The 14044-nt window shown below is 36.5% G+C and overlaps 1 protein-coding gene across 1 annotated transcript in view; it reads left to right on the forward strand.

The window, feature by feature from the left end:
• Positions 1-14044, forward strand: part of SGCG (sarcoglycan gamma) — a 78034-nt gene that overhangs the window by 9809 nt on the left and 54181 nt on the right. The window contains exon 3 of the mRNA XM_086481822.1: positions 12262-12363. Within this exon, the coding sequence (XP_086337948.1) occupies positions 12262-12363 (102 nt within the window). The remainder of the gene's footprint in view (positions 1-12261; positions 12364-14044) is intronic.

The following is a 14044-nucleotide window of genomic DNA, read 5'->3' on the forward strand; positions in this document are numbered from 1 at the left end:
TTCCTGTGTCAGGAAAGCCAGAGCTCAGCTTTAGTTAAGACTTACTAGGGACAAAGGGCAACAAGGTGGGCTACATCAGTAGGTGCAGAGAGAACTGTCTGATTCTCTTGCAAAGTCACCCTCTGCCATGTTTGAAAGGTTATGGAGACTGGGGAGATCCTGAATGACGGGAAACACAAGTGTCACACTTGTCTTCAGAAAAAGAGGCCAGAGAGGCAGCCTGGTGAATTACGGGCTGCTCAGCCTCACTTCAGTCTCTGGGAAAATGATGGAGCAAATCATCTTGGAAGACTTTTCAAGGCCCACAAAGGAGAATAAGTTAATGGGGAACAGTCAGCATGGATTTGCCAAGGGTGAATGATGCCTGACCAACATGATTACCTTCTGTGATAAAATGGAATTATAGCCAATGGGAGGGCACAAGATGTCATTTACCTTGACTTTAGCAAGGCTTTTGACACTCTCCCGCAATATTCTTGTACCCTAGTAAGGACATTACAGCCACGAAGGGTGGACAACTAGCTGGCTAGCTGGTTCGGCTCAGAAGGTAGTTACTTGTGTGTTGTACTGTACATGGAGGCCGCTGATAAGTGTTGCAGGGGTCTATCCTGGGACTGGTCCTTTTTAACAACTTTATCAAAGACTTGGAAGACATGGCAGAATACTTGCTCACTAAGTTTGCAGATGATACCAATTTGGGGGTACTATTCAATACTTTCAAGGCTCAGGTTGACATTCAGAGGAGCCTAGACAGGCTGGAGGTATGTTCCAACCTTACGAACTTCAAGAATGACAAATGCAGAGTCCTGCTCCTGCAAAGGAAGAGGCCCTGGCACCAGCATAGGCTGGTTCTGACTGTCTGGGGACAGCCCTGCAGAGAAGGTCATGGGAGTTGGTGGGCAGCAAGCTGAGCATGAGCCAACAGTGGCCCTGGCAGCAATGAAGGCTGAGAGCTTCCTGGGCTATGTGAACAGGGACAGAGGGAGAGACCATGGGAGGTGACTATCTCCCTTTACACAGCACTCATGAGGCATACATATAATACAGCCTCCAGTTTTGAGCCTCCCAACAGAAGAGACATATTGACAAACTTTAGTATCATTTTTGGTTGTAAGAAGTTTTGCCTTGTGGTTGACCATCTGATGTTGCCAAGACAGAATATCTCTTTTTCTATAAATAATATTACAGTAGTGATTTCCTCTGAAAAACTTATTAATCTTTCTTATGCTTTTGACAAAGAGAAGATAAATGCTTCACAGAAAAAAAAAAAAAAAAAAAGATATTCCTCTTTTACCTTGTTGTCTTAGTTGATGAAAATGACTGCATAATTTTAAAATGGTCCACTGACTCTTACTTTATAACATTTTAATTTCAAGGCCATCAGTTATACTCGACTAGAAGCCATCATATGAGATGAAAATTCATCCTTCTATCAGATCCTAAAATATTTAACTAGAAAAATACTGAATATATTGAATGCAAGAATACTCCTTACTCTCATTGCTCTTTTCCAAATCATTATTGAGCTATAGACTATGGAATTGGGCATTTCTTAGTCTTTCTAACTGAAACTGTTTTGATTTATATAGAAAAACTGAGTTTTATTGGGCTGGAGATGACACATGCTTTAGCTGTCACATGATTACAGTACTCACCTTGAAGACAGAAGCTTCTGTTGTAGCTTCTGCTCCAATTAATATTTAATGAATTTGTATGAAGTAAAACAAACTATAAAAAGAAAGAGTAAAAGATTCCCAACATTGAATGTACTGTAATCTGTTGGTTAGAGCATGGATCTCTGGGAGAAGATACACGATCAGATTTTCCCAGGGAAGGGTGGAATTTTAATCTGGGAGTGCAACAACTGAGTTGAGTACTGCAACAACTTGTTTTTAAGAAAAAAGACATCAGTACCTCTTCACATGGCTCCTCTTTGTCCTTGTAGACTTTATTCATAAGATGGTCACATGAGATTTTGACTGTGTTCATGTCCAATGGTGATCAGATAATTTAAGTGCAAGAATATTAGTATGCCTAGATCTGTTGGGCAAGTGAGCAAGACTTCTGAGGATCTGTGTTTTGGAATTTGATTCTTAAATTATTTAAGTATCTCTCGTACTAATTGCCCTACATATAAATTCCATATTGACATGACTCGAGGAGGCTGCATGACTGGCAAACAATTTGGAAAAGTTGGGCAGTGTTGAGCTAATCTGTGTAACAATGTTTTATACTACACTGAGCATCTGAAAGCTTTATAGAGATTAGTTGCTCAGTAGAAGGCATTAACAAGAGGTATTTGGCTTCTCTGTTTGTTACATAACTGATATGATTTCACAACTGTAATCTTTTGCTTGCCTTGCTGCCTCAGTGATTTCTGAGGGAATTTTTTTCTTTTTGCGTTTTTACTTTTCCATTATCTTTATATTCCTTAGAGAAAACTAGGTTCATGAGACTGAGTTCACATTTTCTCCTAAATATAACAATCTTTATTTGTTCTACCCTGCTGTCACATAGAGAATTAGTACTCATGTCCTCAGAACTTCACCCGTAATACTGATCGATTGTGTTGACATTGTAATCAGTGACCGACATTTTTAGGTCACTATTGAATTTCATAGGTTGTCGTGCTAGTATTCTAAAACTCAGGTGTAAAAAGGCACCTGATCAGATGGTTACCATTTCTGATGCACTAGCAAATCTTGTTCAGAAACCCCACATTAGTTCAGTTATGATACCATTACATTATGCTACATTATCATAATGCCAGAAACAGTCATGCCTCTAATGGGGAAACCCATCTTTTAACCGATTATGTAATCAAATACTTGTGTAAACAGCAGTTTAAGCCCTGGACAAATTCAAGCACCAAAGATGGAGGGAGTTACTCAAAGAAATATGAAAAATATGAAACTAGGAATGTGATGAATTAGGAAAGCAAAATTTTAACTGAAAATCAACTAACACTTTCTCACAGTAAGACTTACTAGACTGTGTAGTAGCATGCCTTATTAAATTGGAGATGCCCAGTCATTTGGAACATTTAATACCAGACTAGACAGCGATAAAATTGTACGGTAAAGAACATTCATTCACAGCAAGACTTCTCCTTCACTGTAAAGTCATACACTACTTGTACAGCCTTTTCAGGCATTTTATGATTAACAGTGTATGCTCTGTGGAATTAGTTGCCATTTTGAGAATGTTACATTTTTTAATACTCAAATGAAATACAATATTTAATTATTCACAAATTCTCATCCTACTTTTCACTAAAATATTTTCATGTCAGAATATTCCAATATGCCATAGTTTCTAATCTGAATAATCCTAAACAGCTGTATTTTGCTATTTTTCCATTAAGTTAAATTAAAGCCAACCAGGCCACAGTCATTCCTATTGTCTCTATCAGACAGTGAATATTTAAATATTTTATGCAAAGAATAATAGTTGAAAAGAAAGATATGGAGATACTTACTGCAAAAAAAGCTGTTATCAAAGAAAGTAAGACTTCTCAATAGTGGGATATATACTTACATATATATATAGCGTATTTCCTTGAAGTGTTTGATTAGTCTGAATTATATTATGAATCAAATCAAGTCTATGTAAAAGAGTGTGGAAGAACACTTGTTCAAATGAAAAAAACCCTAAGTTTACTGTTGGATTAATTTATAATATACTTTTTATAGCAGCTAATCTCTCTCTATGTAATATATATTGTACCACTGTGAGGGTGGTGAGACACTGGAAGAGGTTGCCCAGAGAAGCTGTGGCTGCCCCCTCCCTGGCAGTGTTCAAGGCCAGGCTGGATGGGGCTTTGAGCAGCCTGGTCTGGTGGAAGGTGTCCCTGCCCATGGCAGAGGGGTTGGAACTAGGTGATCTTTCAGCCCAAACAAACCCTTCCAACTCAATTCATTATATGATTCTGTAAAGAGATTTTAAAATTCTGAGTACAGTGAGATTACAGTGTACATGCAAGTTTAAAAACTGTGGACAAACAAGCTCATAAGGGCTTGAGCAGCTCCTGACTCTGCTTTGCTGTTTTAAGTTGTGTGGGGAAATGTAAATGAAGCTGCTCTTAGCAAACCCTCTGCCAAAGGAAAACCAGATGTTCTGATCTCATGGTCAGAGGTGTCACCTTCTTTTCTGAGCCCAGATACAATCAGTAACTTCAATTGCAAATTTTCATAGGTTTTAGGCATGTATTTTTGCTCCCGGGAGCAAGCAGAGCTGTTCTAATGTAGGAAATAGGAATGATGAGTGATAGAGCTAGTGAAATTTACAATGTGTGTAGCTCAGGTGTGACCTGAAAAAGATCTCTGCCCATGAAACAGTCTGTTTTTTCCAGTGCTGTCAGCTGACTTCGTAGAAGAGGTTAAATCTCCCTAAAGACTTTTTATATATCTTTAGATCATCATTTACTCAACAATACTATTACAGAGATTCACAGACTCAATGAAAATTTACTGTAACGTTTCTTAGGATAATGTAAGTTGACATAGAATGGTTGAGGTTAAGACACTTAGGACAGTAAGTTACATTTCCAAAATGTGGGACCCAGGTAGTTCCCAGTGCCTGGATCCAAGTGCACACCCTGATTGCACCTTGCCTGCATGTGAGCTCCAGCCTTGACCTCAGGTGCCCAAGTGCGTACAGGAGTAGTGCCTGCAGGCCCTTTCCTGCTCAAAATCCCCTTTCCCAAAGGGGTGCTGACGTGGGTGAGGAGGTATACGCTGTGCACACACCTACTCTGCAGTTTAGTACCCAGAGTCAAGCCCAGCCTACTGAAATAACCACAAGATGGAGAAGCTGAATAACTTGGGTTTAATTCCTGTTTCTGTGCTTCATGTACATATAATTGCATATGCATTTGAGTATGAAATCCAGCCATCTGATCAGAAACATTCACTGCGCAGAGTTCCTGAACTGCCATTTTTCCATGTGGGACTCTTAGGACAGGCTAGTTTTGAGACTGACACGAAAATGACCTAAGCCTGCCAAGCTCCAGTAGAAATCAGTGAGACACAAAAGTAACCACTGTTCTCAAATGATGACTCCCTAAGACATATGTATGTTTAAATCATTTGTACTGTCTGTTGTGTTAGTACTTGCAGTTAATAAATAACCTTCTGTGTGTTCCTGCAATGTCTAGCACAACAGGGCCTCCACCCACCCAGACTTGGGACCTGTGAGCAGGACAAGTCTAGGAAAGAACAATAAATGCTGTGTAACAAGCCGTTTCACATTAAAGTGGTACATGCTCCTAAAATGTAGAGATCTGGCTGCCAGACAATTTCAAGGGTATTAATATTGAATTATACCTTTGGACTTCTGCTGTTCTATTGATTCTCTGTCTTACCCCCTACAGAAACTGTTTCCACACAGGTTTTTCATAGAGAACCAGTATGTAGAAGGCAGAGTCGGAACTGAATGTATCATTCTTCAGAAGAATCATACAATAGTTTACAGCTAAGCTGTACATTGATTTTGTTTCCCCTGTTGTGAACTAACAAGAAATTCAGTGGTTTCTGTGATTCTTTGCAGGTCTTTGAAGACTTTCAGATATGTGATAAAGATCTTATTAGTAGTGTTGCTCCTGTTTTTACAAATCCCGAGCCTGTAAATTCTAGAAGCACATGACCACTTATATGATTTCTTCCATTCCTTTTTATCTAGCATACATTTTCCCATTGTTACTCCTTCAGTTTAAGAAACATACCTGCCCTGTTCACAGAAGTAAAGTCCTTATATTCGCAGTTCCTCAAAGGCCTTCCACTGTTCTGTATCAGATCTTCACAGCTTTACTTCCTTAATGACCCAAAACCTCCATCATCTGTTTCATCCATTCATTTTTTGCTCTGATGGTTGTCCTAATTCCTTTTTAGTGAGCGTCCAGGTGACATCTCCGTATGTATTCTGTGTACATCTTACAATGGTCTCATAAAGTATGTATTTTTTTGCTTTTAAAATGTCTTCCAGTTAAAAGCCTTGTCTGTGCCTTCATACCTACACAGACAAAACAGTTATGATGATTCGTGTTTCTCCATACTTAAATTGCTTTGTATAGACCTGCACTGACTGCTTACTAAACTCTTCCAAACATACATTTCTGTATACATAAAGTTGTGGGGAAAATGTAATTAAATGAAGTACAATAACAATTAAATAATATAGAATGAAAATTTAATTTAATTTAGCAAAGGCAACCAAAACTCTGCTCTCAAACCTTATTTAATCAGTAACACTAAGATGAGGGGAAGGCTGCGTAGTTCAAAATGAGGTTGGGTTGTTATTGGAGATGATCTGGTTTTAATTGCAATATACTGCAGTGACTGCCATTTAATATGGTAATATAATTTTTAAATAAATTTACATGATAGCTGCAAGACAAAACATAAGGTAAAATATTTAATTCATTCCTTTCACACAGAGCAGGAAACCTCTTCAGCAATGCTTTGTGATGGATGCATTATGTCTTTGTCCTTTTTTTTCATCTCACATTTTTGTGAGCTTGACTATTTAGACAGCAAATTTTGTCAGGGTGTAGATCCTTGTCACTGTGTGCTTACACAAGGCATAGAGCACTGAGACCATAAGATGAAGCATCCCCTAGTACAAATGATAGGATTTACAATATTGAATCAATACATAGTCTGTGTAATCATATACACCATGCAAATATCCCTGATTCCTCAGAGGAATTCAAGAAATAAATAATGTGCACTGTTGTTCTGAAGAAAATCCTTTTTACAGCCTTTAAAAATAAAAAGAAAATATTTAATTCCATTTCTTTAGCTAAGTAGCATAATTTCAAATGTTAATATAATAAAATGAATTAGCCAGCTTATAAAAACCTCAGTTCCTGAATTCCTGAATAAATATGTGTAGCAGTAGGAGTAGCAGTCTATTTTTCTAATGTTGAGTAAATCAGTCACAGGAGATGTAATGCCAGATCTAATGGCATTTTTATTAGCCAAGTATTATCCGGCTTTGAAATGTCTGTGCAGTACAGAACCAGAGACAGAATTTGGTCCTTACCAAACAAGGAAATGAATCTGGAACTGAAGTTATTTTTCACTCTTGAGTGATACTTGTCGTAATTAATATCTTTCTTTACTTAAAGTCTGCTGTTTTATATATTAGGACAAAGGGGACCTGAAAGTATCTCGAAAGTGTGAATCTTTAATATTATTCCTGTTTTATTAAAGAAATCTTACCAAAACCAAGCAAATGTCAATGGTATGATGAATTTGCATCTTTTATAGACATTTCCTTACAAAACTGTTGAGTGCAAAGTGGCCATCTGCTTTTCTAGATCATGGAATATTACCTACCCACTTTCTAGCATATTTCTACAAAGGGTTTTTTAGTCTGTATCCAGCACTAAGTGAGGTGAGACTCACTTCTGTACGAGGAGTTGCTAAAGTCTCTGATTTGACCAATGTCTTTGACAGAAAAGATTCCGCTGTCACCGAAGAAGTCAGATAACCTTCTCTGTCTGAGCCCAGGAAATAGAGTCCTTGCAACAGAAAATGAGATGAGGCATCAGTAATGTTATTATACCAAGCACGTACTTAGCTCCAAAATAGATATTGTAAGTCAAACAGAGAGTTTCATCAGATTCATTACCAATCCTGTTTTGCTGATTGCTCTTTAACAATCTCTACCCGCAGCCCTATTATCTCAATGAAACAGTACGCTCATGTTTGCAAAGCAAGTTCTCTAAATAGTAATTGCTGCAAGAAGTACTGCAGTGAAAGCTGGATCTATAAAGCCATTAATTGAACTAGGTTTGGGGCACAACAAATGATGTCTTGGTCTGAACTTGCCAAGGTCTTTTGCTGGGCTGGCCTGGAAGTAGGATGTAAGCATCCTATAAGGAAGAAAAGGTGTTATCTACATGGAAATGCTGCATCCTCTCTACTCTGAAGTTAATATCATTAGCAGTTCCAATCAGCTTGGAGATAAATCTGTTTCCATATTGGCTTGGGAGATAAATCCCAAATACATCATCTGATGCTCTTTTGACTCTGTAAGCCATAGACAGCATGAGGCTCAGCTACCTGAGAGCAAGTCGCTGTGAGTGCAAGAGCCCTAGAGCTACATCTGCTTGTTCCCTGGTAGTCCCACAGCAACGTGCAACATGCGTCGCTTTCCATGGGACTTTCTTGGTCATGAGCCAGAGCAGCAGGTCCTGCGATAACAACAGGTATTTTAACAAGACAGGCCTTCAGCACTAGCCATACCAATGCTGTCAAACTTGCTTTATCCAGTCATTTCTCCATTTTCCTTAACACAGATATTCAAAAGCAGAAGAAGGTGGCCATACCACCAGAGCTATGAGTATGGCTTTTGGAACTTCTGCAGTCCTCTGCAAGAAACTTAAGGGCCTTTCCATGTCTTGTGGACATACTCCATTCCTCTACTGGCTTTGTGGAGAATGAAACTGCTTCCCCTTATTTCAGAGGAAAAATATTTTACATTTATTGTGTCTACAGTCTAAGAGAACGATAACCTATCCAAAGTGGTCCTCCCATCCAGATGTTCCATAGCACAATGAGTGTTACCTAGGATTCTAGTAGTGGTGGCTACTGATTTCAGGTAGTCTGGAGTATCCCTCTGTAGGCAATTCACTGAACAGCTGTCAAATATCCTTTAAACCATGATTTCTGAATCAAAGAACCTTTTGTTGAGCTTGAACCCACTCAGATCTTGTATTTTTTATAGAAAGCCTTGCCTCTGTTTCTACAAGAACTTACTACCTCAGGAGCATTTTCAAATGATGACAAATGCTTCTACTGCAGTTGAAGACAACCTGTTACTCCAATTAGAATATCCTTAGCAGTTTTGAAATTAAAACTGGTCACACCTTTGTGAGCACTAATGCTAAGCTGAATCTTTGGTGCATAAGGATTTGGCAGCTGCCAGCAGTTTCCACACCAGTCAACTCCTTGCAGCAATGGCAAAATCTGCTTAGTGTCTACACAGATATCATTTCATCTTCTTCTGTACAGCTCAGTCCCTGTCTCAATGAGGGCTTTGAGTAATTAGAAAACCTGAGTCTCAGGGCTATATAAACAACAATGTGATACAGCTCAGGGCTAGCACACTCAAGCAGTGACAGTCATCAGCATCAAGATAACAAGAATTCAGACTTGCCATACATCTGCCATGTTTAATGAAGCACTTTTTTTTTCCCTAATCAATAGCTTATTGTGTAATTGCATTAAAGTCAGTGTCTAACTGATATTTGGACCCTTTCCTCAAGTCAATAGAAATATTTTTATTCAATTGTTTGAGTAGGAACAGAATCAAATCCTTGAAACCGAAAGCATCAAGGTTGTTGATCACTGAGGAAGTCACGATACTCAGTAAATAATAATTGGCTTCTAAATGGTAATGTAAGAAGCAGAGAGGCTGTTGAAAGAACATTATGTGTAAGTATTATACTCTTCCTTTTTATGGAACTTATCACTGGATCTCAGTGCATTGGGGTGGTTGTTTATCTAAATCCTTCTCTTTTATATTCCATGTAACTTCAATTTGCTAATTATAAAAGAGGAATAATAGAATTTCCCCATCTCACAGTACTGCATAACTCAGTTCTTTCACAATCTTGAGATGCTCAAATATCACGGTACTAAGGAAATAATAATTGTTTACAGTCACAAAGGCAATAGAAGTAAGGATCATTGTATGAAATCCACAGTTTTGTTGTTCTCATGCATGTCACAGAGTTTATCTGTTAGTCAGAGATAGTCATTTATGCAAATAACCCAGGTCTAAATTTCCATGTGTTTTTGCACTTACCAAGTGGTCAATGAGAATGGATAAGGAGGCTCTTATTCAAATATGTGAGAATGTAAGCTTTGTGTCAATGCTTAAATGAAATATCTGTTGAAGAAAATAGGACATACTTGAGGACATACTTATACAAAGTAATCCTGAGTGATATGGCTGGATTTACTGAAAAATAAGAACTTATCTGTAAGTTAAAGTGCTCAGTTTCGTCACATGGCATATTATTCTTGATGTCAAAGACATTCCTTTGTCTATATAGCAGTTTTAGAATAATCATTGCAGAAAAATCTGAATCCATTAGAAAGAGTGTGCTGAGTAAATTGCATAATCTTCTTTTTCAACATCAGTTACAGTTTTTTCATCTCTACTAAAAATTTCTTCCTGGCAAAGCCAAAGGCAGGATAGAGCTTGCTACCCAGGAGTTTGTTAATTTTCCCCAGTCCGCTTCAGAGCAAGAATTAATTGCTGCTTCTTACTCTGCCTTCTTAAATTTCAGATTTGTCAACATCATTTCTTATACTTACTCTGTAATATTCTGTTTATTTAGTTCTTTATATTCCAGAAAAATATGCAAACTGTGTTTAAACCTGATGGATAATATAATCTACTTTCACCTGATTGCAAAAGGCATGAGATCAGAGCAAATAATGAGACCCTAAATTTAATTAATCAAATGAGAGCAATTTGTTAGTGGTATTTCTTTAGAATATCCTAGTATTTCATGTCATATTTTTCAAAAGTGTTTGTCTTAAAACATTGTGTTTTTATGGTGTCAAAGTGATCTCTCTTTTGTGTTACAAATTAGAAAAAATTGTCAACAGTCCTCACTAGAAAAGCATGTTTCTTCATCACTCACTCCTGGCTAGGACTTGTGATTATGAAAGCCGTAGAGGGCTCATCATAGGTATTATTTTAGTTTTGCATGTATCAGTATATACTAGGTACTTTTTAAAAGCTTTGCAATGGTCTAGAATTTAGAAATTTTATATAGTTCCACTGAGAAAAGTCAGTACATTATTTATTTCAAAGCACTAAAATATTTGACCCTGAATAACAGATTCCATAAATAGCTATTCCAAAAGTCTCTTTCCTGAAATAAATCCTTACTGAGGAGGAATCGCAGTTGTACTCTTCAGTGGAGTAAACTGCTGACATGAATATTTCTTACTTTATGGAATTTAAGCAAAGCTTTTTTCTCTCTTTGTCTCTCTTCAAGCCTGTTAAAAGAAAACAGCTACAATTTTTCATTGAAACCTGGTTAGACATGTTATTTAACATATATATAAATAAATAAAATACATAACCTCATTGGTCAGAACATATCATATTTGGAAACAATCTCTTAAAGTGATGACTTTGATCAGTGGTAGGCATAATTGACTAGATGAACAGGTTATTGATGTATCATCAGTGGTCTGTCACGTATTTCTTCTCTGCTTACATGGAGAACAACCTGAAGAATACTTAGAGTAGGAATACCTTTTGGATTTTTTGTTATTTATTTAGCCTTCTCACCTACCCCTTGTGGCTTAAGGCAGTTGACTTGAAATATTTTCACATGTAGCTGAGCTGCAAACCTGCAAATTTTTTGCCAACTTTTCTCTCACTTTTTATGGCAGCAGGAGGGGTGAATCCTTTACAAATTAGCTAAATACCTGTGAAATACCTCCCAACTGGAGCCTGCAAATCCTCACATTACTTACTGAAGTAATTCCTCACTCATTTTTCACATTATCAATTATTTGATAATGATGAAACAAATAAAATTGAATTAAGTAAAATAGGGGCTGGAAAGGGGAGGGAGGGATTAAGAGAGAATGAGAAAGGTACAAAAACTGACAAGCAGGTGACAGAGAGAAAGGAAGATGATAGTGTGAGGGATGGAGCCTTAACTTACAATTAGAGAATAAAAAAAATAAACTAAGGAATGAAAAAATAATTAGAAAGAAAGAAGTAATTACTGAAAATAGAAGCAAATAAAAATGGTCTCTTCAATAGGCTTGGAAGTATTGCATTCCTTGTGAGTTAATTATGGATAGAATAAACCTAGAGATGTTAATGTAAAGTTTGTTTTATGTGAGTACTCCTGTGTAAAAGTTTATTTTTCATGACACTTTTAGAAGGCAAGTACAGAGGCTATTTCAGCACAGACAATAAAATTGCACTTCTTTTTAAGTTTATGACCCTTATATTGTATTTTTTCCTCGAAAGAAAAAAAAAAATCCTGACTTTAACTTTCCTGAAAGCTACAATTTCTTAAAGAAAAATACTCCTGGAATAAGTGAGTCCTCAAAATTTTAAATGCATTGGTATAGATATCTTTATCAATAGACCGGATGCAGGCAGCTTTGGCAATTTTGATTTTATAAAAAGAACAAAAAAGAAATACATCAACAAAAATAATTTATCAAAAATTAAAAAAAAAAATAATTCATAATTCTTGCATTTTCTCCTCAGACTGGAATGGGACACCTGCGTGTAACGAAAGAAGGCCTTCGTCTAGAAGGGGAATCAGAATTCTTGTTCCCTCTTTATGCCAAAGAAATCCATTCTCGAGTGGTAAGCAGATAATCTTTCAATAATGCTAAAATAAAATTAATGCACTTATGAACAGTTGAATTTAGGCAAAGTCCAGGCATCTGTCATGGAAATATATATGTGTGTGTATGTATATAAATGCATATTTTATGAGCGTGATCATTAGGTCAATGTCCTGATGCCATGGCAGAATTAACATTTTTTCTCTTAGGCAGGTGATAAGAAGTAGCTCTAAAAGGAATTATAAAGGTCATTGAATATAATTGATGCTAAGTTTTGAGTGTGTAGAAAGTTTTTCATTATTTTTGCCAAGATTATTTTTTAATGCAGGTTTCCTTGTGAAACTGCTTGTTTTGTTTATTCAACTGTTACAGAATAGTTTCAATATATCTAAAATTAGTGGATCCCATTGGAAAAGCTATGATTTCTCTAATAAGTTCAGGTTTTGTCACTTCTACGACAATGATATTAAATGTATGATATATTTAGATATTGATGTATATTAAATCTAAAAGACTAAATGTTAAGATACAGGATTTAATCTTGTTTACATAGACAGAAAATGTTATTATTATTGAGGTAAAAAAAGAATAACATACTTGGTCAAAAAAATACTTATCGAGCAGAGTAACTTTAAAACGGCAGTGAGAATGGTTATGGTATGAGAGATTTTTATTGAAGTACTGGGTTTAGAGGAAGGAAGAGAGAATCTGAATTGGTTTTTAATTATCCAGGTGAACTCTGAAACTTACTCCAGTGAATTTTTTGCAGAGCAATATTTGTTTCTGGCCAACAAAATGAATATTTTTCGGAACTGTCATCTGTAATCCAAAGTCTCACAAAATAAAACCATGTTTTATGAACATTATCATCAACCAATGGGACATTTCATTGAAGAAAATACTATTCAATGAGAGTAAAATCTGAATATGGGCCTTTCATTACTTCAAATGTAATCATCCTCACAAAGAATAAATAGCCATCTATGAGACTTTTCTGAACCTAGGGAAAAAGTTAGTGTTGTATCACGACAACAAGAGAAAATGTAAATAAATTTATCAGAATGAGGTTGCTAAAATGCTTGGTTGCTGAAATTTAAGCAATGCAAACATATTTTAGCTCTATTAAGCATTGTTTTCCCTCTCTTTCTGCAACAAATATTTCCAGTAGCAGGAACAGCTCTTTCTTAGATGGTAAAGTTCCATTACTAAATCTGTATTTCCATGTTTCTTATGCTGTATTCTTTTCTGCCTCATAGGCAGTGGGAAAACTATTTATGTGCTTAAATGAATTTCTCTTGAGGTTGTTCATCCTATAAGATGTGTAACTTTTTAAGACCAGCATAGCTAATACTTAAGAACTTCCTCTGCCCCAAAAAATCATTATGCAATGTTAAGCTACCATTTGTGCTCTTTTAATACTCCTTGCAGCTCTTAATACATTTAGTATGATATAGGAAGAGGTGTGGCAGCATCTAATATAAGCTTAGCTGTCTAATGAACCATTGTGATCATTAGTAGCATGCATTAATTAGAACCTTCAGGCTACTGCATGCCTCTGCCCCCCTATGAACTGACAATTCATCAGAGGTTTTTTTGTTTGTTTGCTTGCTTGCTTATAAAAATATTTGAACTCTCTAGAGGCTTAATTGCCTGTAGCTTGATCTCCTGAGTGCCATCTATATATTTATTCTCATAAAGTT

The sequence above is a fragment of the Leptosomus discolor genome, chromosome 1 (genome assembly GCF_034619465.1).
Source record: "Leptosomus discolor isolate bLepDis1 chromosome 1, bLepDis1.hap2, whole genome shotgun sequence".
Taxonomy (NCBI): domain Eukaryota; kingdom Metazoa; phylum Chordata; class Aves; order Leptosomiformes; family Leptosomidae; genus Leptosomus; species Leptosomus discolor.